General features: G+C 56.8%; 3 protein-coding genes across 7 annotated transcripts; all 3 read left to right on the top strand.

Annotated features, from left to right (window-relative positions):
* Positions 1-2,782, top strand: APOE (apolipoprotein E). Its single transcript, XM_040457354.1, has 4 exons — positions 1-121; positions 888-938; positions 1,427-1,613; positions 1,973-2,782. Exons 2-4 carry the CDS (start codon positions 896-898, stop codon positions 2,655-2,657), a joined length of 915 nt encoding a protein of 304 aa, XP_040313288.1. The 5' UTR covers positions 1-121; positions 888-895; the 3' UTR covers positions 2,658-2,782.
* Positions 2,783-6,243: 3,461 nt separating this feature from the next.
* On the top strand, positions 6,244-8,850 carry APOC1 (apolipoprotein C1). Its single transcript, XM_040457360.1, has 4 exons — positions 6,244-6,296; positions 6,416-6,493; positions 7,011-7,131; positions 8,656-8,850. Exons 2-4 carry the CDS (start codon positions 6,436-6,438, stop codon positions 8,711-8,713), a joined length of 237 nt encoding a protein of 78 aa, XP_040313294.1. The 5' UTR covers positions 6,244-6,296; positions 6,416-6,435; the 3' UTR covers positions 8,714-8,850.
* Positions 8,851-14,600: 5,750 nt separating this feature from the next.
* On the top strand, positions 14,601-19,740 carry APOC4 (apolipoprotein C4). 5 transcript variants are annotated; one of them, XM_040457355.1, is made up of 5 exons: positions 14,601-14,715; positions 15,474-15,609; positions 17,548-17,671; positions 19,289-19,418; positions 19,535-19,740. In XM_040457355.1, exons 2-5 carry the CDS (start codon positions 15,556-15,558, stop codon positions 19,698-19,700), a joined length of 474 nt encoding a protein of 157 aa, XP_040313289.1. In that variant the 5' UTR covers positions 14,601-14,715; positions 15,474-15,555; the 3' UTR covers positions 19,701-19,740. The 5 variants fall into 5 exon arrangements, with proteins under 5 accessions (XP_040313289.1, XP_040313293.1, XP_040313290.1 ...); XM_040457359.1 differs by lacking the exon at positions 14,601-14,715 and having other exon boundaries at positions 15,496-15,609; positions 17,484-17,675; XM_040457356.1 differs by lacking the exon at positions 14,601-14,715 and having other exon boundaries at positions 15,496-15,609; positions 17,484-17,671.
* The last annotated feature ends 615 nt before the right edge of the window (positions 19,741-20,355 follow it).

Below are 20,355 nucleotides of genomic sequence, written 5' to 3' on the forward strand. Positions count from 1 at the left end.
CAGCCGCCCTGGCCCTGGAGGAGTGGGCGGGGCAGGGGGAGCCTTATAATTGGACGAGTCTGGGATCCCTGAGTCCTAGTCAGCCCCAGCGGAGGCAAAGGAGGAGGTTCCCCGGGAGCCGGTGAGAAACAGTTGAGGGACCAGCTCAAGGCTTCTGTGAGGGATGGGCGGGGGCTAGGTGACTGTCCTACGCCAGGGTCAGGACCGAAGCAGGGGACGGATCGAGGGGAGGAGCGGGCCCCAGGGGCATTCCGTCTTGGCTGGAAGGTGGGGGGTGGGGGTGGGGGGAGCTGGACCTGTAGGAAGACCCAGATGAGACCTATCAGGAGCCCACGAATTGTCACTGTCATCTGTTGAGCACCTACTCAGTGCCGCCTCAGATCTCCATTAGTTGGAGGAGCAGGGGTGGGGGTGAGGGCGGGGCGGGAGGCAGGGGTGGCGGTCAGGTAGCTAGAGCGCTCATCGGAGGACTTTCAAGTGAGCATTAAATTAGCTAATAGGTGGGAAATGACGTTTAGATGTGAAGTTGGAGCTTAGAATGTGAAGGCAGGACGAGGAATGCGAAGTTGGAACTTACAAACCAGAGTTGGGGCTCACGTGGAACTCGGGGCAGGGTGACTGGAATTTGAACCCCGGGAGAGAGGGATGGAATTTGGGCGGCAGAGGCCGACCTGGGGACGGGGAGATAGGAAGAGACAATGAGGGAGCCAAATAGACAATGGCGGGGCCGCTTGGTAAATGTTTGTGGTCGGATTAGGCTGATGCAGATACGGGGCGGGGCGACGGCGAGACTTGGAAGGCCCGGAACGGGTGGGGCGGGGCTCTGGGTGGGAGGGGTCCCCACTGGCTGCTGATTGACATTTCTCACCCATACTGACCAATCGCAGGCTGGAAGATGAAGGTTCTGTGGGCGGCGCTGCTGGTCGCGCTCCTGGCAGGTATGGGGGCGGGGCCTGCTCAGGGTTCCCCGCCTCCTTCCCCTCCCATCCTCACGTGCACCCCCCCCCCCACCTTGCCCTCCTTCCATCCCTGGGTCCCTCCTTCTGCGGGTCTGTCTCCCCCTTGAGGGGAGGCCTCTCACATCCGCTGGCTCTGTGGACCTGTCTTCCTCTCTCTGGGCCTCGGTTTCCCCGTCCTTCAAATGGGAGTTCTAACAGTTCCTAACGCGTTGTTGTCAAGGTAGCAAGCACCAGATTAGTGTCAGCCGTGACTAGTTTTATTCCCCATCACCACCACACGGCCCCGCGTGGAGCAGGCGTAGACACACATACGCTTGCCAGCCGGTCAAACGCACCGGGCATCCTTCCACGGGCTCCCAGTGCCCCGTAAAGCAGCCCCGCGTTCGTGGAGCACCTACTGGGTACCAGGTGCCGCGTGCCTGGAGGGGGCAGAGCAGCCTGACTGCCCGTGAACTTGCTCTGCGCAGGATGTTGGGCCGATGTGGAGCCGGAGCCGCAGCTGGAGCGGGAGCTGGAGCCGGAGGCCCCGTGGCAGGCCAGCCAGCCCTGGGAGCAGGCGCTGGGCCGCTTCCGGGATTACCTGCGCTGGGTGCAGACGCTGTCTGACCAGGTGCAGGAGGAGGTGCTCAACACCCAGGTCACCCAGGAACTGACGTGAGTGCCCCTGACGCTCCTGGTGGGCCGTTCCTTCTGGGCCCCCCCGCCCCCCCCCCCCCCCTCCACCCCGGTCCGGGACTCTTTTGTGTCCCTGTCGCCAACTCTTCGGCGTCCCTGCTCACATCTTGCTTCCTCTTTCCGCTCGGGGCTCCTGGCGGTCTCTGGCTCTCTGTCCTTCTCAGCTCCTCCCGCCTCTGGCCGCCCCTCCGTCAGGCTAGCTCAGTCTCTCGCACCGCCTCCCTCTCCATCTCCGCTCCTGTGTGTCTCTGTCCCCATCTTGGCCCCCCCCCCCCCACACACACACCTCGGTTTTCCTCCCTCCCCACGCACACGCTCCCGCCCTCTCGGCCCCCCAGGGTGCTGATGGAGGAGACCATGAAGGAGGTGAAGGCCTACAGGGAGGAGCTGGAGGAGCAGCTGGGCCCCATGGCCTCGGAGACACAGGCCCGCGTGGCCAAGGAGCTGCAGGCGGCGCAGGCCCGGCTGGGCTCGGACATGGAGGACGTGCGCAACCGCCTGGCGCAGTACCGCAGCGAGGTGCAGGCCATGCTGGGCCAGAGCGCCGAGGAGCTGCGGGCGCGCCTCGCCTCGCACCTGCGCAAGCTGCGCAAGCGGCTGCTCCGCGACGCCGAGGACCTGCACAAGCGCCTGGCCGTGTACCGCGCCGGGGTGCGCGAGGGCGCCGAGCGCAGCGTCAGCTCCATCCGCGAGCGCTTCTGGCCGCTGGTGGAGCAGGCGCGCGCGCGCAACGCCAACGTGGCCGCCGTGGCCGCGCAGCCGCTGCGGGAGCGGGCCGAGGCCTTGGGCCAGCAGCTGCGCGGGCGGCTGGACGAGGTGCGCGAGCAGGTGGAGGAGATGCGGGTCAAGATGGAGGAGCAGGCCGACCAGATGCGCCAGCAGGCCGAGGCCTTCCAGGCCCGCCTCAAGAGCTGGTTCGAGCCCTTGGTGCAAGACATGCAGCGCCAGTGGGCCGGGCTGGTGGAGAAGTTGCAGGCGGCCGTGGGCACCAGCCCCACCACGGCGCCCGTGGAGAAACAGTGAGGGCCCCACTCCTGCCCCCGCGCCCCTGCCCCCCCCCCCCCCCCCCCCCCGACTACAGGAGGCCCTGTCCCTGCCGCCCTCCCGGAAGGCCCCAGCTTAATAAAGATTCACCAAGCTCCACAGCAGCCGCTGGACCTCCGTGTGTCATTTCTCCCGGCTCCCGCCTCCGTTTCTCGCCCCGGCCACCACGCCGCTCTGCCCTGTCCCCTCTGCTCCTGCGTCTGCTTCTTTGTCTCTTCTGATCTCCGTGTTTGCTTCCTTCTGCCCCTTTCAGAGGCTCCCTTTTTCGCTCTGTCTCTGCTCAGCCCCGCTCGCTGTCTCTTCCGTACTTCTCTTTCCCTTCTGACTCTGAGACCTGGTTCTGGAACAGATCCCCTTTCCCCGGGTTAAACCTTGCAGTCCCCTCTGCCAAAGGGGGGATGGGGGGAGAGGGGCAAGAAAAAAAGCCACCTTTCCGAGCCTGGCTTGCTCGGAAGCTTCATAGTACCTGCTTCCTGGAGTTGTGACCTCAAAGGCCCCGGGACCACTGCCATTATGATTGAGCCTTTACTATTATCACTCTCCTTTTTCTTTCTTTCTTTTTTTTTTTAAATATTTATTTTTGAGAGAGAGAGAGCACGTGCACAAGCAGGGGAGGGGCAGAAAGAGAGAGAGGGAGACACAGAATCCGAAGCAGGCTCCAGGCTCTGAGCTGTCAGCCCAGAGCCCCACGCAGGGCTCGAACCCATGAACTGCGATGCGAGATCATGACCTGAGCCGAAGTCAGACGCTCAACCAACTGAGCCACCCAGGTGCCCCTAAGACTTTTTTTTTTTTTAACATTTATTTATTTTTTGAGACAGAGACAGAGCACGAACGGGAGAGGGTCAGAGAGAGAGGGAGACACAGAATCTGAAACAGGCTCCAGGCTCTGAGCTGTCAGCACAGAGCCTGACGCGGGGCTCGAACTCACGGACCGCGAGATCATGACCTGAGCCGAAGTCAGCCGCTCAACCGACTGAGCCACCCAGGTGCCCCAAGATTTTATTTTTAAATAATCCCTAGACCCAGCGCAGGGCTCGAACTCACAAACCATGAAATGACCTGAGCCAAGATCAAGAATCAGACTCTTAATCCACTGTGCCACGCAGGCACCCCTTAACTTTTTTTTTGTTTTAAGTTTATTTATTTATTTTGGGAGAGAGAGAGAGGGAAAGAGACCATCCCGAGCCGGCTCCATGCTGACAGTGCAGACCCCGACGGGGGGGGGAGGGGCTCAATCTCACGATGGTGAGATCATGACCTGAGCCGAAATCAAAGAGTCAGATGCTCAACCTACTGAGCCACCCAGGCGCCCCTGTTGCTCCCCTGTTTCGCCTAATTCTGCCTCCTGCCCTCTCCTGGCCTCCTGGCCTGTCCAGGCTGAGAAGCCTCATTCTTTCTTCTGGCTTCCTGTTTTCCTCCACCTCTATCTTTTATCTCTTCCTCCTCCAGTTTCTTCCCCCCCCTCCTCCTCCCCGCCTGTTTCTTGTTTCTCTTCTCCTTCCATCTGGGGTGTGTCCTCTCCACCATTCTGTTGTACTTGGGCCCCTCGAAGCTGCCCATCCTGCCCACCCTCACGAGGGTCTGCCCCGCCCCGCCGGGTAGAGTCCTGGAGTCCGCGGTGGGGAGCAGGTGGGAGTGGACACTCAGGGCAGTGAGGACTGGAGCCTGGAGCCCCTGCTTCTGGCGTTCTCTCCCCACCCCCTCAATTCCCAGACGAGGGGAGCAGGGTTCCCAGCCCGGGTGACAGGCCAGGACTTGAGCTTGGTAACTCCCGGGCCCAGCCTGCGCTCCTCCGTGTGGCTGGTGCACACTCCTCGCTCCTGGCTTTTGCCAGCTGCCCCCAGCGCCCTTGGGGAGGCAGGCTCTCCTCCCCCCCCCCCCCCCCCCCCAGATGACTCACCCCAGGCTTGGTGAGGAGGAGAGGGGTCAGTGGGCTCAGAGGCAGGGGACCTGGTCCCAGCCAGGCGTGCTGCTGATTCACGGTATGCCCTGGAGCATACCCTGGAGCTGGGGCCGAGCCCTCTGAACCACAGATGTCAATGCGGGGGCTGGCATCAGCCATGTCCTTCCCCTCGAAGAGCTGAACCTTGAATTCTCATGGACAAAGAGAGCAGTCAGGTCTAGAGGTAGCACAGGGACTAAAGAAGTTTGGGGGAACAGGCTGGCAGGGGGTGCTGTGGGGGCGGAGGCTGATCCCCCCCGAGATCCAGGGCGACTCCCAGGAGTCCGGAAAGGGGAGGGACAAGGAAACACCCCGCCGCCCCTTAGCCCCTTGCTGAGCCATTGAATGTGCTTGGCTGTGCCTCAGTTTCCCCATCTGTAAACGGAAGGCCCTGAGCTGGGTTGAGGATGGGACTTGGAAAAGCAAAGCTGGTGTTCTATTCCGGTGGGGTGGTGAAGGAAGGGAAGCAGACCCTTGGGTGGATGTCTGGAGAATGCTAGGCTCACAGGGGAAGCAGACGTCTGGGGAGACAGCTGGGGGGCTGACAGGGACTCGAGGCACTGAGCTGGCCAGGGGGTTGTCGCAATCCTGCCAGGGTCATGTCTGTGCATCCCTTTCACAACCGTCCCCCCGCCACCCCCAAGCTGACACGTGGTTGTGGGGGCACAAGGCCAGCCAACCTCGAGTCTGAGGCCAGGGCCGCCCTCCCCACAGCTGCCAGGGATCACTGGCGGTCAAAGGCAGCCAGGGGAAGGGGGTGGGGGAAACACTGGACTCCAGCCCTGAGGGACGGATGTGGTGGGAGGGGAGGCGAGGGGGGGAGTGCTTCGTGCCAGGAGGGGCCCGAGGGGGTGAGTCAGGGCAGATGGAGTGTTTACCAGGGGGCCTGGAGGCCTGGGGAGTGGGGAGGGGGGGGTCGGCAGAGGGAAAGGGGGGGTCTCGGGGAATGGATGGAAGCACACACACTGGGATCCTTGAGGCTGAGGCTTTGCAGTTTGGACTGGCTGAAAAGACCCCCTCCCAGAAGAGATTGGGGGCTGTGGGACTAAGACCCCAGGGCACATCCGGGATGCTCCCGGATGCAGGGAGATGAAGGGGGGGGGGGTTGAGGGCTAGTCTGAAAGAAAGACTGCAGGTGGCATGGGAGCATGGGAGTAGGAATGTGGGGGCAGACTGGGTGACCCCAGTTGCTGGCGCTGAAGGGACTTGCTGAGAAGGGAGGGGCGGTGGAAGAGGAGGAGGCCTGGGGAGTTACAGCGAATGGAGTTACAGAGTGACTGAGTGACCGAGACAACCCCTGAGGCCTGAAGAAAGGTGTTATGCAGGAGAAAGCCCAGAGGGAAGATGGCTTGGGGGGGCGGGGGGTGGAGAATATAGGCAGTCCCCTGTTGTGGGGCCGAGATCCACCGACCATCAGGGAGATTTGGAGGTGCAGGTGCTTAACACCAAGAGGCACTGTCCCTAAGGGGTGTGCCTAGGCCGCACCTGACCCGCCCGCCACCAGCAGCCAGGGGCAGAAGAGGAAAAGGTAGGTGGGCACAGGACGGGATAGGAGGCTGAAGGGGAGGGATTAACCTTCCCCGCCCCCTCCGCCTCCCCCTCCCCAGCCCGATAAAGGCCTCGGCCCGGCCGGGACCTCCCATCCCCTTGTCGCTGTGGCTCCGAGGATCCAGGTTGGTGCTCAATGCCCGGGAGGGATGCCCTTCCAAGAGCACTACAAAGGGGGTGGAAGGAACTTCGGGGAGGGAGGAGGGGTGTCACCGATCACTCCCACCCCTGCTTCTGCTTCCAGGGCGCCCCTTCGGTCCAGCCATGAGGCTCATCCTGTGGCTCCCGGTTTTGGTGGTGGTTCTGTTGATGGTTTTGGAAGGTAAAAGTGGGATAGGAGAATCTGGGAGTTTGAGATTTGGAAGCTTGAAGTTGGACACGGGCCTGGGGCCCAAACTTGGAGGTCCCTTGGGAGCGCAGCGGCCCGTTCTGTGCCCTGGTTTTCCTATGTCTCACCGACACCGCCACACCCGACCCCTGCAAAGATGGGTGAGGGCTCTCTGAGGGGCGGTCCAGCGACGGGCAAGTCTGTCCGGGAAGCCCTAGCAACCGATGATGTATGCACTCGCCCCTCCACAATTGGTTGTCATGCGTTTACAGTCTGGAAAGGGGCGGGGGAGGAGGCCGTGCTGAGAGTAAGTGAATACCCACCCAGCAGCCTGAGCTCCATCTGGTCGCGTTCGTACCCGCCCCCCGCGCCCCACTCCGTTCCTTCCGATTCTAGCACCACGACCTCCAAGAATCACTTTCAAGTACAGTAGCTCCTCTCTCATCTCTGGCATCTCATCCTAAGGGCTCCCAATACTGAAATTTTTGTACCCCTGCCTATCTCTGGACAGGTCCAGCCCCGGCCCAGGGGGCCCCAGATATCGCCGGCACCTTCAGGAACATCCCCAATTCGCTGAAGGAGTTTGGTAACAACCTGAAGGACGCCTTCGAGAGCATTCCTGAGGCGACTCGGTTAGGAATCTTCCCAGGGCTTGGGAGGGCTGGGTCTGTCGATTAGCAGAGTGGGGAAACTGAGGCTTGGAGCGGCTGACAGCTTCCCCCGCGGTCACAGCTGGCTCACAGAGTGCTCAGATGTGGGGGACAGGTTGCCGACTCCCATCTAGACCACACTGTAGAAATGGTGCTGCGTGGTGTTAAGACCAAGCTTGGGAATCAGTAGGACCTGGGTCCACAGGCCAGCCAAGACTCACTACTCTCAGTGTGATCTCGGGAGTACATCTTGAGCCTTTTTCCAAGAATTTAAAATGGAGGGGATTTGCGTAGTGCCTGGCACATTGTAAATGCTCAATACACCGTTTAACCAACACTGACTCCATCCGGTGACTTAGAGAATCATTCATTCAGGAACAAATAGTTATTGGGCTAAGTGTCCAGGACTGTTCCAATGTGGGGAATAATCGTGGTGAATAAGAGAAAGTCCCAGCCCACAGGGAACAGACTGTAAAACCAGTGAATTTCCAGGAGATTAGCCCAAACAGAGCTAAGCACCCAGATGACATTAAACAGGGTAGGCTTACAGACAACCAAAGACTGGGGAGGGGCTTTTGTAGATTTGGTTATTGGGTCCCCTTTGAAGTGGAGACACTTTTCTTTTTTTAAGTAAGCGCTATGCCCAACATGGGGCTTGAACTGATGACCCCGAGATCAGGAGATCGAGAGTCGAATGCTCCACTGACTGGAGCCAGCCAGGTGCTCCTTTTTCAGATCTCAATTTAAAGCGTTAGTGCTAGGGCGCCTGGGTGGCTCAGTCGGTTGAGGGTCCCACATCAGCTCAGGCCATGACCTCACGGTTGGTGAGTTCGAGCCCCGCGGCGGACCCTGTGCTCACAGCTCAGATCCTGGGTCCTGCTTCAGGCTCTGTCTCTTTGCCTCTCCCCTACTCAACTTTTGTTTCTCTCTCTCAAATATAAATAAACATTAAAAAAAAAAAAAAAAAAATAAAGCGTTACCGCTTCATGGGGCACTTGGCTGTCTTACTTAAAAAAAAAAAAAAAAAAGAGAGAGAGAGATCTGAATGATTAGGAAAATCCAGCCAGGCCTAGAAACATGGGAAGAATGTTCCCTGTGACTACAAAGGCCCTGAGCCAGGAAGACACGTACAAAATCAAGGAGAGACTGGCATTCCAGGCAAGGGGAACATCCTGGGCAAAGATAAGGAGGCTCTGAAGAGTGCCCTTGAATAAGTAAGGAGAAGAAAGCTAGGAAAGAGTGTGCTCCGTAGCAAGAGACAGCAAGCCTTGACAGCTAGGCCAGGGTGAAGCGTTCTGACTTCAAAGGGCTCTGATCCATCTGAAAAACTGAAACCCCGACCTTGGGCCACCCACCCCAAGGCTCTACCCAGTCTCACAGATGTGGGAGCTATGCTGTTTCTTTGGGGGAAGGAGGAGGTAGGGAGTCAGGTAAGGGGCAGGATTGGGGCGTCCTGAGGGGAGACAAACACAATGACGTCTCTTGCTCTCTCTCTCTCCCCTACAGGAAATTGATGACCTCCTTTGCTGAGGGGCTCAAAAATTTCAGAATTCCCATGGTCTGAATACCAAGAGAGCTGCCTCTGTCCTCTGGGCTGTGCCCCAGGAGGGGGCTCCAAAATTTCCCATACCCCGGCTCTCGGCAGGAGGACTTTGTGATGTCCATATCGACCCCACCCTCCAATAAAAATACCATAGAGAATTCTGAGTGCTTCCTTGCTGGGAGGCAGAAGGCTATGGGACAGGGTAGGGGTTGCGCCTTTGGGGGAGAGGGGCTAGGATTCAAATGTATGGAGCAATTCTCTACTTGTCCTGTGCTGAGGACTTTGAACTTCATGATCCCGAAAGAATCCTCATGAGTACCTTGGGCCCTGGGCCCTGTTAATTCCATGAGGGCATTGAAACCCAGAGGGGTGGGCGCCTGGGTGGCTCAGTCGGTTAAGCGTCCGACTACGGCTCTGGTCATGATCTCATGGTTTGTGAGTTCGAGCCCCCAATCCTGCTATCTGCTGTCAGCACAGAACCTGCTTCAGATTTTCTGTCCCCGCTCTCTCTCTGCCCCTCCTCCGCTTGTGCTCGCACTCTCTCTCTCTTTCTCTCTCTCAAAAATAAATAAACATTAGGGAAAAAAAAAAAGTTATGAAGCCCAGAGAGGTGAAGTCACTTGTCAGGAAGGGGAGAGCTGGGTTGGACCCCAACCTGAGGCTACTGCTCTGCCATAGTCTTCCGTGACTGGGCTGCCCAAAATGAGCGACCCCAGGTTGGTTCATCACCATGCACACAATAGGTGTTTATTACACTTAAAATGGGAAATAGAGACGGATGTGGGAGGGAGCAAGGGGAGGACATAGGCTAGAGCCCTGAAAAAGATCAACACAATCCACACCCTCCAAGGAAACTTTGATGCCCCCTCCTCCAGGAAGCCCTCCTTAACCCCCACGCTGGATCAAGCATCTCCATCCCAGCCCTGCCCACTCTGGGTCATCACTGTCTGGTGATGGGTCTGTCTCCCCTGCTGGACTGTATGCCCCATCACTGCTGTCCCCAGGCATAGTTCAGCACAGGACTGGGCCTGGTACATGGGTTCCATAATACTTGGTGGCATAATTATTCTCAATCTGAAAAAAAAAAAAAAAAAAAACCTAAACAAGAAGAAACTGAGGCACAGAAGTCTAAAGTCAATTATGTGATGTTACACAGCCACAAATGGGTAGAGCTGGGATTTGAATGTCACCTGGGGGGTGGGGGCAGTCCCAGGACCACATTCTTACTTCACTTTCCCTGTTCCTGAGTCACCCTGCCAGACTCACCGGCTACAACCACACCCACACCCACTCACTCACTCACACACACACTCACACACACACACACATACACACACACCTGGCTGTGGGCCCTATTTGCTCATCCCCAGCATATTAAAGCACACCCACATCCCTCATCAGGTAAAATTCATACGCGCAATCTCGCTTGGCAAAAGGGTGTATTCTGTGCCGACTTAATCAATTGCTAACCTTTACTTGGCCCTTTGTCCAGCATTTCGGAGCCCATTTATTTTATTTTATTTTTATTTATTTTTAATTTTTTTTAATGTTAGTTATTTTTGAGAGAAAGACAGTGCGTGAGCAGGGGAGGGGCAGAGAGAGAGGGAGACACAGAATCCGAAACAGGCTCCAGGCCCTGAGCTGTCAGCACAGAGGCCGATGCGGGGCTCAAACCCACAGACTGCGAGATCATGACCTGAACCGAAGTCGGATGCTCAACCGACTGAGCCACCCAGGCGCCCCGGAGCCAATTTATTTTTTAAGCATTTTCCTGAAAACCGCCACCCCACCCCATCCCCAACCCCCAGCCCCTGCCCCCTACCCCCCCAGAGCTCTCAGGTTAGAAAGGCACAGGGACAGAGAAGACGGACAGCAAGCAGTTCATGGAGTGAGTGCCCCCTCTGCTTTTGAAGAGAGGCTCAGACTCAGGGGCAATTACGTGAAAACCACCAAAGACACCAGTCTGCTTCCGGTCACCTGGCCGAAAGCAGAAGATTGGAAAATGCCAGGTGCCGGTGAGGATATGGGTACCCGAGAAGCAGCACATTCTTGGGGTGCCCGGGGGGCTTAGTCGCTTAAGAATCCGATTCGGCTCAGGTCATGATCTCACAGTTTGTGAGTTTCAGCCCCGCGTCGGGCTCTGTGCAGACAGCTCAGAGCCTGGTGCCTGCTTTGGATTCTGTGTCTCCCTCTCCCTCTGCCCCTCCCCCACTTGAGCTCTGTTTCTCTCTCTCTCTCTCTCTCTCTCTCAAAAATAAATAAACATTAAAAAATAAAAAAATTTAAAAAAACCCAGCACACTCTCTTCAGGAGTGTGGACTGGATCTCTCTTATGAAGAGCATCCTGGAAGTTTCTAGTGACATTAAGTATTTGGGTGCCCCGCGTCCCAGCGGTCCCCAATCTGGCACCGTGCGGGGACCAGAGAAACATCTGGGAAGATGGATGAGGACGTTCACTACAGAAGCAGCCTAGCAGTCCATCACCGGCGGGGGTGGGGGTGGGGGTTGAAAAAATAAAGCGTGGAACCCCATGCAGCCACAGAAAGGACCAGCTAGATGTTCAGGAAACCGTTTGGAGAGATGTAACAGTGTAGCGCTGAGTGGAAAAGAAACAGAAGCTGCATTGGGTGGTGTCATTGATGTAAAATTCGAACACACACACGTGGAACGGCCTTGTGTGTTTGACCTCTTTTATGTCTGAGGACAACTCCAAGCACGGCCGGGGGATGCTTATGGAGGATGGAGGACAGGACAGAGGATGGAGAACAAAGGTGGGAGATAGGGGCGCCTGGCTGGCTCAGTATGTGGAACTTGTGACTCTTGATCTCAAGGTTGTGAGTTCAAGCCCCATACTGGGTATAAAGATGATTTAAAAATAAAATCTTAAAAAAAAAAAAAAAAGGGGGGGGGGTGGGGTGCGCCTGAGTGGCTCAGTCGACAGTCTGACTTTGGCTCAGATCATAATCTTGCAGTCAGTGAGTTCGAGCCCCGCGTCGGGCTCTGTGCTGATAGCTCGGAGCCTGGAGCCTGCTTCCGATTCTGTGTCTCCCTCTCTCTCTCTCTCTCTCTGCCCCTCAGCTGCTCATACTGTCTCTCTCAAAGTAAATAAACATTAACAAAAATTTTTTTAGGGGCACTTGGGTGGCTCAGTCAGTTGGGCATCCGACTTCGGCCCAGGTCGCGATCTCACAATTCATGAGTTCGAGCCCCACGTCGGGCTCTGTGCTGACAGTTTGGAGCCTGGAGCCTGCTTCGGAGTCTGTGTCTCCTTCTCTCTCTGCCCCTCCCCTGCTCATGCACTCTCTCTCTCAGAAATAAACATTTAAACATTTTTTCCCCACCTTTTTTTTTAAAGGTGGGAAATAAATATAACCCTCTGTACTTAATGCACCATTTCCCCCTGCCCTAATCAGCCCTCCAAGCTCCTTATACCCTCTTCCCACTCAGAAGCCAGAGGGATCCTGTTAGAACACAAGTCACATCACACCCTTCCTCTACTCAGAACCCTCTCACCACCCTCAGAGGAAAACTCAAAAGATCTTATGAGAGTCTGTCAGCTTTTCACTACCTGGCCAGGTCACCCCTACGGCTTTTTCCCCTCCCTCGTGTGCAACTCCTCAGCCTCGTCCAACACACTGAGCAGGCTCCTACCCCAGGGCCTTTGCACTTGCTGCCCACCCTGCCTGGAACGTTCTTCCCGCAGATGTCCAGCTATCTGCCTGGCTCACTCCTCTTCTTCAGGGGTCTGTTCAACAGCCGTGTCCCCGTTGTGGTCCCCCCAGACTGCTCTCCCACCGCCCTGCTACCTCCTTATCTGCCTGTCTTTCCAGTATTTGCCACCCTCTAATATATGTCTCTTTGGTTACTTGTTTACTGCCTGTGTCTCCCACTGCTGGAAGTCAAGTTCACGGAGGCGGTCTTGTCTCCTGCAGTGCCCCCCACCCCGAGTGCCCAGGACAGTACCTGGAGCACAGTGAGAGCTCCAACAATGCTGTTGCTTCTTCTCCTTCTTCTTTTTACCGTATTTATTTCGAGAGAGAGAACAGGGGATGGGCCAAGAGGGGGGAGAGACAGAATCCCAAGCAGGCTCTATGCTGTCAGTGCAGAACCTGACATGGGGCTCAAGCTCATGAACCATGAGATCATGACCTGGGCCGAAACCAAGAGCCAGACGCTTAACAGACTGAGCCATCCAGGCGCCCTTCATTCATTCTAATTTTAAGATTTTCTTTTTACGTTTTATTTTGTAAATGTTTGTTTTTAATTTTATTTTTTTAACGTTTTTTATTTATTTTTGAGACTGAGAGAGACAGAGCATGAACAGGGGAGGGTCAGAGAGAGGGAGACACAGAATCCAAAACAGGCTCCAGGCTCTGAGCCGTCAGCACAGAGCCCGACGCGAACTCACGGACTGCGAGATCGTGACCTGAGCCGAAGTCAGCCGCTCAACCGACTGAGCCACACAGGCGCCCCTTTAATTTTATTTTTGAGAGAGAGAGAGCAAGCAGGGGAGGTGCAGAGAGAAGGCGGGGGTGGGGGGGGGGGGAAGGACCCGGAGCAGGCTCTGTGCTGACAGCAGAGAGCCCGATGCGGGGCTTGAACTCACCAACCGCAAGAACGTGACCTGAGCAGAAATGGGCCCCTCAACTGAGCCACTCAGGCGCCCCTCTTTTTACACTTTGTATTTAGAGCCAATATGTTTCTTCTCAGGTTTACAAACTTAACCTTCAGGACCTCAGAGAGCAAATAGCCCTGATCACACCAAAACAAAAAACAAACAACAACAACAAAAAACACCCAGAGAGCCCCAAGCATGTGTGTAGGAGCATTCACACTCCACACTTGGGGGGGGGGAGGAGGGGGCCCACCCAGCGGGCAGGGCAAGGATGGGGGACTCCAGTGGGCACCTGGCTTGGGGTAGCTAGTCCGGGAGGGCTCCCTGGAGGAGGCGACACAGCACCTGCAACCCAGAAGACAATCCGGAAGTAGTCAGCGAGAACCGGGGAACAGCGTGAGAAGCCGCACAACTTTCGTCCCCGTGTATGTTCGCCAGGAGCCACGTGACTGAAAAACTGGCTACAAAAAGCGAATGGGCAGAGCCATTTTGGAGAACAGTTTGGCGGTTCCTCAAGGCGTGCAACAGAGCTCCCGGCGATCCCATTACTGGGCGTCTATCCACCCAGGGGAACCGCACACAGGCTCACGCAAAAAGGTACGCGTGGATGGTCACGGCAGTGGTGTTTCCACTGGAACAGCCCAAATGCCCATCAACTGAGAAACGGATAAGCAAATCCACATGGCGTGTGTAGATGTGTATCCGCGCAGTGAATATTATTCTGCCAGAAAAAGGAAGGAAGCGCCCTCACACGCCACGCAAAAGACCACGTAGTGTAAGTTTCCCTTCCCATGATGCCCGGGATAGGGAAACCCACAGAAACAGAAGGTCCATCGGCAGTCGTTGCCCCCTGCTGGGCCGGGGGGGGGAGAAGGCAATGGAAGTGACCCTAATGGGCTAATGGGAATGGACGTTTCCTTTCGGGGTGATGAACACGTTCTGGAATCCGAGCGCGATGATGGTTGCAGACCTCGGCAAACGTACTAGAAAACATCGAATCGCACCCTTGAGGAGGGCGAGTTTTACGGTTTGCGAATATCCCCGTTTTTAAAAATTAATGAAAGGGGCGCCTGGGTGGCTCAGTCGGTTAAGCGGCCGACTTCAGCTCAGGTCACGATCTCGCGGTCCGCGAGTTCGAGCCCCGCGTCGGGCTCTGGGCTGACGGCTCGGAGCCTGGAGCCTGCTTCCGATTCTGTGTCTCCCTCTCTCTCTGCCCCTCCCCCGTTCATGCTCTGTCTCTCTCTGTCCCAAAAATAAATAAAACGTTAAAAAAAAAATTAAAAAAAAAAAATAATGAAAGGAGAATTCCCCGGGCGGAAGGCAGAAGGAAGAGATAACAGAGGGGACGTTTCAACCTCTTTTCTGCCCCAGGCTTCCCTACCAGAACCCGGAGGCACAGAGGAAGGAGGTGAGCACTTAGGAGTGCTGGAAGGGAGGCGGGTTAGGGGATTGAGGAGGGAGGGGATGGGGTCTGGACTGGGGCAGAGTGATTTTGGGGTCTGGGGGTCTCTTGGACACGTTACTGCAGGCTCAGAGGTGCTCTCTGCCCTGTGGGCTCACGGGGCCTGCCACTCCCAAACCCGCTCCCTCTTGTGACCTCCGTCTCTGCGCCCGTCACCCCACTCCCAAGTTGTTATTGAGCTGACTCTGAGGTCCGCCCTGAACGACCTTCAGCCTGTTCCTGTCCCCAGGATGGACAAACATTGCAAACAGCAAACAGCCCACACTGACCTTGGACCTGGGGCAGGGGTCAGAGACCTCCCCCAGACCCACCCTGCTGCCAGCCCTGCTCCAACCACCCTCTTGGCCTCCGGGACTCAGGTGGGGGAGGTGCGTCGGGGCACGTCCTGGCTTGGCTAGATCCGAGAGAGCCGGGTTCAAATGCACCCCTTGCTGTTCGAGGAGCCATTGGTAAGTGGACTCCCCTCCCACGCCCCCAAGCCTCAGTTTCCTCATCTGTAAAATGGGAACGATAAAGGTGCCCACCTCAGAGCTCTGTTGTGTTACATCAGCGAGTTAAGGTGCCAAAGCCCTGCTGTGGCCCCTGGTGCCTAGCGTGTGCTCAGAAAAACACAGGCTTAATCAACAGCCACTGACCTTGAGCGAGCACCTCTGGTGCCTCTCGTGGTACTTTACATAAACAGTCTCCTCTACTCTCTGGGATAGGTAGTCCATGATTCCCAGTCGTGGATGAAGCAACCGGTCCAGAGAGGTTAAGCAACTCGCACCGGGTCGCACAGCAGGGAGGATGAGGAGCAAGGCTCTGAACCCCCACCTCGTGCTTCTTGTAACGCAAGGCATGGTGAGTTTTTCTTTTTTCCTTTTTTCTCATGGTCAAATACCTCACATACAATTTACCATTTTAGCCATTTTAGGGGTACATTAAGTTGCACCCTCCATCCCTGGAACTTTCTCAACATCCCAAACAGAAATTCAAGGAGGTGTGTGTGTGTTTTAATGTTTATTTCTGTATTTATTTTGAGAGAGAGAGCACAAGTCAGGGAGGAGCAGAGCGAGAGAGAGAGAGAGAGAATCCCCAGCAGGCACCGCTGTCAGCACGGAGCCCCAGGCGGGGCTCGAACCCGCCAGCTGTGAGATCACAACCTGAGCGGAACTGGGGAGTCGGACCGAGCCGCCCACGCGCCCGTCCCGGAGGTTTCATTTTGTGATTCTGTTAGTGAGGAACTGCTGGACACATTCGTTGTGCACCTGCTGCGTGCCAGAGCCCGTTCTGTTGGAAGCCGCTGGGTCGACACCAAGCTAGCTGTACAGTGTCGCCCCTTCTCTGTGGGGGATGCACTCCAAGACCCCCAGTGGAGACTTGAAACCACAGACAGTGAGTGCCAAGCCCTAGATACACTGATTTTTCCTATCGGAGCACCCCTATGATGCAGTTTAACTTTTAAAATCAGACAGTAAGAGATGAACAACAACACTAATGATAAAGAAAAACAGTTACAGAGGTGCCTGGGTGGCTCAGCGGGTCGAGCCTCCGACTTCGGCTCCGGTCACGATCTCACGGCTCGTGGGTTCGAGCCCCGCGTCGGGCTCTTGGAGCCCGCTTCGCATTCTGTGTCTCCCCCTCTCTCTGCCCCTCCCCTGCTCATGCTCTGTCTCTCTCTGTCTCAAAAATAAATAGAAAAATTAAAAAAGAAAAAGAAAAGAAAAACAATGACAATAATACACCGTAATAAAAGTGATGTGAGCGTGGTCTCTCTCTCCCCCGTATCTTATCGTACTGCGCTCACCCTTCTTGTGATGATGTGAGAGGATAGGATGTCCACGTGATGAGATGAAGTGATGGCAACGACATAGACCCTGTGACACAGTATTAGGTGATTATTGACCTGTTGGCATATTGTCAGGTCATCCGCTTCCAAACCTTAGTTGACCTTGGGTCACTGACACTGTGCATAAAGGTGAGGCGGGGCGGGGGGGGGGGGGGGACTTTTTTTGGGTTGTCCCATAGTCCTTGTTTCGGTCGGGGGGGGGGGGGTTGTCAGATTCACTGCATAAAAATACAGCCTCCCCGGGGGCTCCTGGGTGGCTCAGTCAGTTAAGCAACCGACTCCTGGTTTCGGCTCAGGTCACAATCTTGCAGTTCGTGAGATCGAGCCCCACATCGGGCTTTGTGATGATAGAGCAGAGCCTGTAGGATTCTCTCTCTCTCTCTCTCCCTCTCTCTGCCACTCCCCTGCATACATGCACTCTCCCTCTCCTTCTCCAAATAAATAAACCTTAAAAAAATGTTTTAAAAAAAGGACAGGCTCCTGGTTAGATTTGAATTTCAGATAAGTAACAAATAATTTCCAGTATAATTCCCCAATATTGCATGGGACATACTTGTATCAAAAGAAAAACTTACTATTTATCTGAATTCACATGGGCATCCTATATTTTACTCGGCAACCCTGGACCAAAGAATCCAGTCCATGGTCCCCTGGCCAGGCTGTGTGCCCTGAGTTATGGCTGGGTCCTCCCAGAGATAAAGGCTCATTTCCTTCCTTCATTCGTTCGTTCCTTCCTTCCTCTCTCCTCCTTCTCTCTCTTCTTTCTTTCTTTCTCTCTTTCCTTTCTTTCTTTCTTCCTTTTGCTCATTTTCTTTCTGCCTAGTATTGGGCCTGAGCCTGACATCGACAACCTCCTACTATGTGCACCTGGAACTTTCTCTCACAGAGCCTCACGCAGCCTTCACACGGACTCTAGGAGGCAGGCGCTTCTTACCATCCCCATTTTACAGATGAAAACAGTGAGGCCCAGAGAAGGAATTGGAATTGCCCAGATCACACGGCGAGAGTGTGTCTGGCCTAGAGCCCAGTGCCCAAGAGTCTTCAATATGAAGGAAGTAATCATAAACAGCCATGGTCCGTGAGCACCTCCGTTGCCGGGCTCCTTGTTAAGACCTCTGCTTGCAGCATTTCATTCCATTAAAGCCCTGCCTGGAGTATGGACTGTGGGCCCATTTTTCAGAGCGGGAAACTGAGGCCAGAAAGAGGGGCCAGCTCGTGAGGTGGAGCCAGGATTTGAACACCAGTCAGCGTCCGAGGCCAAAGAGCCGGCTGTCTTCCCCGGTCAGGCCAAAGTGCTGGGAGGGGAGGAAGGAGGGAGGCCAGCAGGGGCGGGTGAGGCCTCTGCTTGTCACTGTCACCTGGGCCCCTCTCTCTGAAGTCCCTGCCAAGGGGCGTGGGGAGGCAGCCAGGGGAGGGCTCTGCTCCGCGTGGTCTCCCCCTCCCCCAGCCTGGAGAGCTGAGCGCAGAGGAACAGAGGAGCAGAGCCCCCAGAAATGTTGGTTCCTGGACGCAGGCCCCAGGCCCTGCCCTCCCTCTGCTTCTGCATTCTGGTCTTGGCCTGTGTCGTGGGTGAGGAAGGAAGGGATGGGCGGGCGCGGGGACCCTGCAGTCGTGCGAGGTGTGAGTGTGACGGTCCGGACGGCACGCAGGTTTGTAGACGCGCGCGCGCGCGGGCCTGGAGCTCGCCTGCTTTGTCCTACGCACGCAGATGTGTGTGCGTTTCCGGGCGAACGTGTCCACGGGGGCCGTGAGCGAGGGGTGTCCTTGGGGCTGGTACCAACGACAGTGGTAAATGTGTGTGTGCACGTGTGTCTTTACGGGGTATTTATGCCAAGGATTTGAGCGCGTGGACGCTGTGAGGGTGTCTGTAGGCGCTGGCGTGCGAGCGTGCCTCGGCTTTGCACGCGCATTTAAAATGGTAACACTTAACGTAGTGCCTCCAATGTGCAAAGGGCCATTCCTAGTGCCTTATGCGTGTTCGGTGTTAGCGCCAAGTCCTCCCAGGAATCCTGGCCTTATCCCATTCTGCAGAAGGGGAAACTGAGTTTTGAAGATGTGCACCGTTGGCTTGAGCACACTGCCGGGCCCATGGGTGCCTCTGCGCATGCGTGCGCCTGTGTGCCCGTGTGACGCCTGGGATCTGTAGGTGAGGCTTCGCCCGGGGGGCGTGAGCGCCGCGCAGGGAGGTGCGTGCAAGGACGTAAAGTGCCCTCCGAGGCACGACCCCGGCCCCGGGGAGGAACGGACGACGCAGCCCTGCCAGCCTCCTTCCCTAGGGCTGGAAAGTCCTCTGAGCTCTCCCTCCACTGCCTGCGGAGGTGGTTCGGACAGCGTGGGGGGCGGGGGTGTGTGTCACAGGAGAACCGAGGGGGCAGCGAGATCGGGCAGTAAAGGAGGCCTCGAGAGGGGGACAGGAGTCAAAGAGGTGGGGCTGCAAACTGACGGGGAAAAGCCACAGGCAGACAGAGGGGTGACAGGAGGGGCCGTGGGCACGGAGGGTGACCAGGAATCGACGGATGGCTCAAAGGGGGACAAGTGCTCAAAGGGACAGAAAAGGTGAAGACCAGGAGTGACGTCAAGGGGTCACCCTTGGGCCACCGGGAGCGACAGTGACGGCGAGCATGGAGGGGAAGGGAGGAGGAAGGATCCTTGGGTCCCAGCCCACCCATGTGACCCTCCGGTCCCACCTAGCATGCCAGCAAGAAGGGCCTGCAGCAACCCCCAGTATGCCACCGGAGCTGGTGGATAGTCCTTGGAGCCTGATGAAGGGCAAGGTGAAGACCCTGGTGACCAGGACCAGAGAGAAGTGGCAGTGGTTCTGGTGAGTGTGTGCAGCAGGGCTTGGGGGGTGGATTCCTGGGCCCGAGGGAGGGGGGCTGAAGGGGGCGGGAGTCTTGGGAGTTGCCGGGGTCTCACGGTTTTGTCCCTCCTCTGCAGGGGACCCGAGGCCTTCCAGGGCTTTGTGCAGGCCTACTACGAAGACCACCTGAAGGATCTGAGGCTCCGCACCCAGGCCTGGCTCCGCAGCTCCAGGGACAGCCTCCTGAACAAGGCCCACAGCCTGTGCCCCCAGCTTCTGTGCAGGGACGGTGACAAGAATTGAAGTGTTTACAGCCTCCACAATAAAGAAATGCTTCTCTGTGTCCCTGTCTTAATCCGTCCCCCGCGTGACCACCCCCAGCAGTTAACGAGTAGAGGAAGGGACACCTGGCAAGGGAGGGACAGTGCGGGGGGGGGGGGGCCTGAGGGGAAAGAGTCGGGGGGATGAAACCTTCCCCCAGCCCTGAGACCCACCACTGGGGGAATGTGGGGGGGGGCAGGAGACACCGGGCAACTCAGTTTGGGATGGAAGGTGAAGGCTGGGGTGCAGGCGGGGTCAGCAGGTCCCCCACAGAGACCCCTATGCCTTTGCTTCCTATGTGGGGGAAACCCCAGACCCCTTTTCTGGTCTGAACCCCAAGGACCCCCAACCTCTCCACGGCACCCACCTGGCCCCCTGTATCTCCCGGGAGAGAACCTTGCGGGGGGGGGGGGCTCCCTCTGGCTTGACCCCGGGGATGATGTCACTGACCTCTCTGCCTCACCCCACCCCCTCAGCGGTCCTGTTGGCCAGGACTTTGGCCTAGGGGACAAGGTGGGGGTGGTGGCTGTGGAGGGGAGGTGGGTCCCAAGAGCTATAAAGACCTTCTCTGCACACGTGGAGCCTGTGAGGACAGCCTGCCAGAGTCGGGTAAGAGAGGGCCCGAAATGGAAAAATG

This window comes from Herpailurus yagouaroundi, unplaced genomic scaffold, assembly GCF_014898765.1.
Source record: "Herpailurus yagouaroundi ecotype Mexico unplaced genomic scaffold, PumYag 220, whole genome shotgun sequence".
Taxonomy (NCBI): Eukaryota; Metazoa; Chordata; class Mammalia; order Carnivora; family Felidae; genus Herpailurus; species Herpailurus yagouaroundi.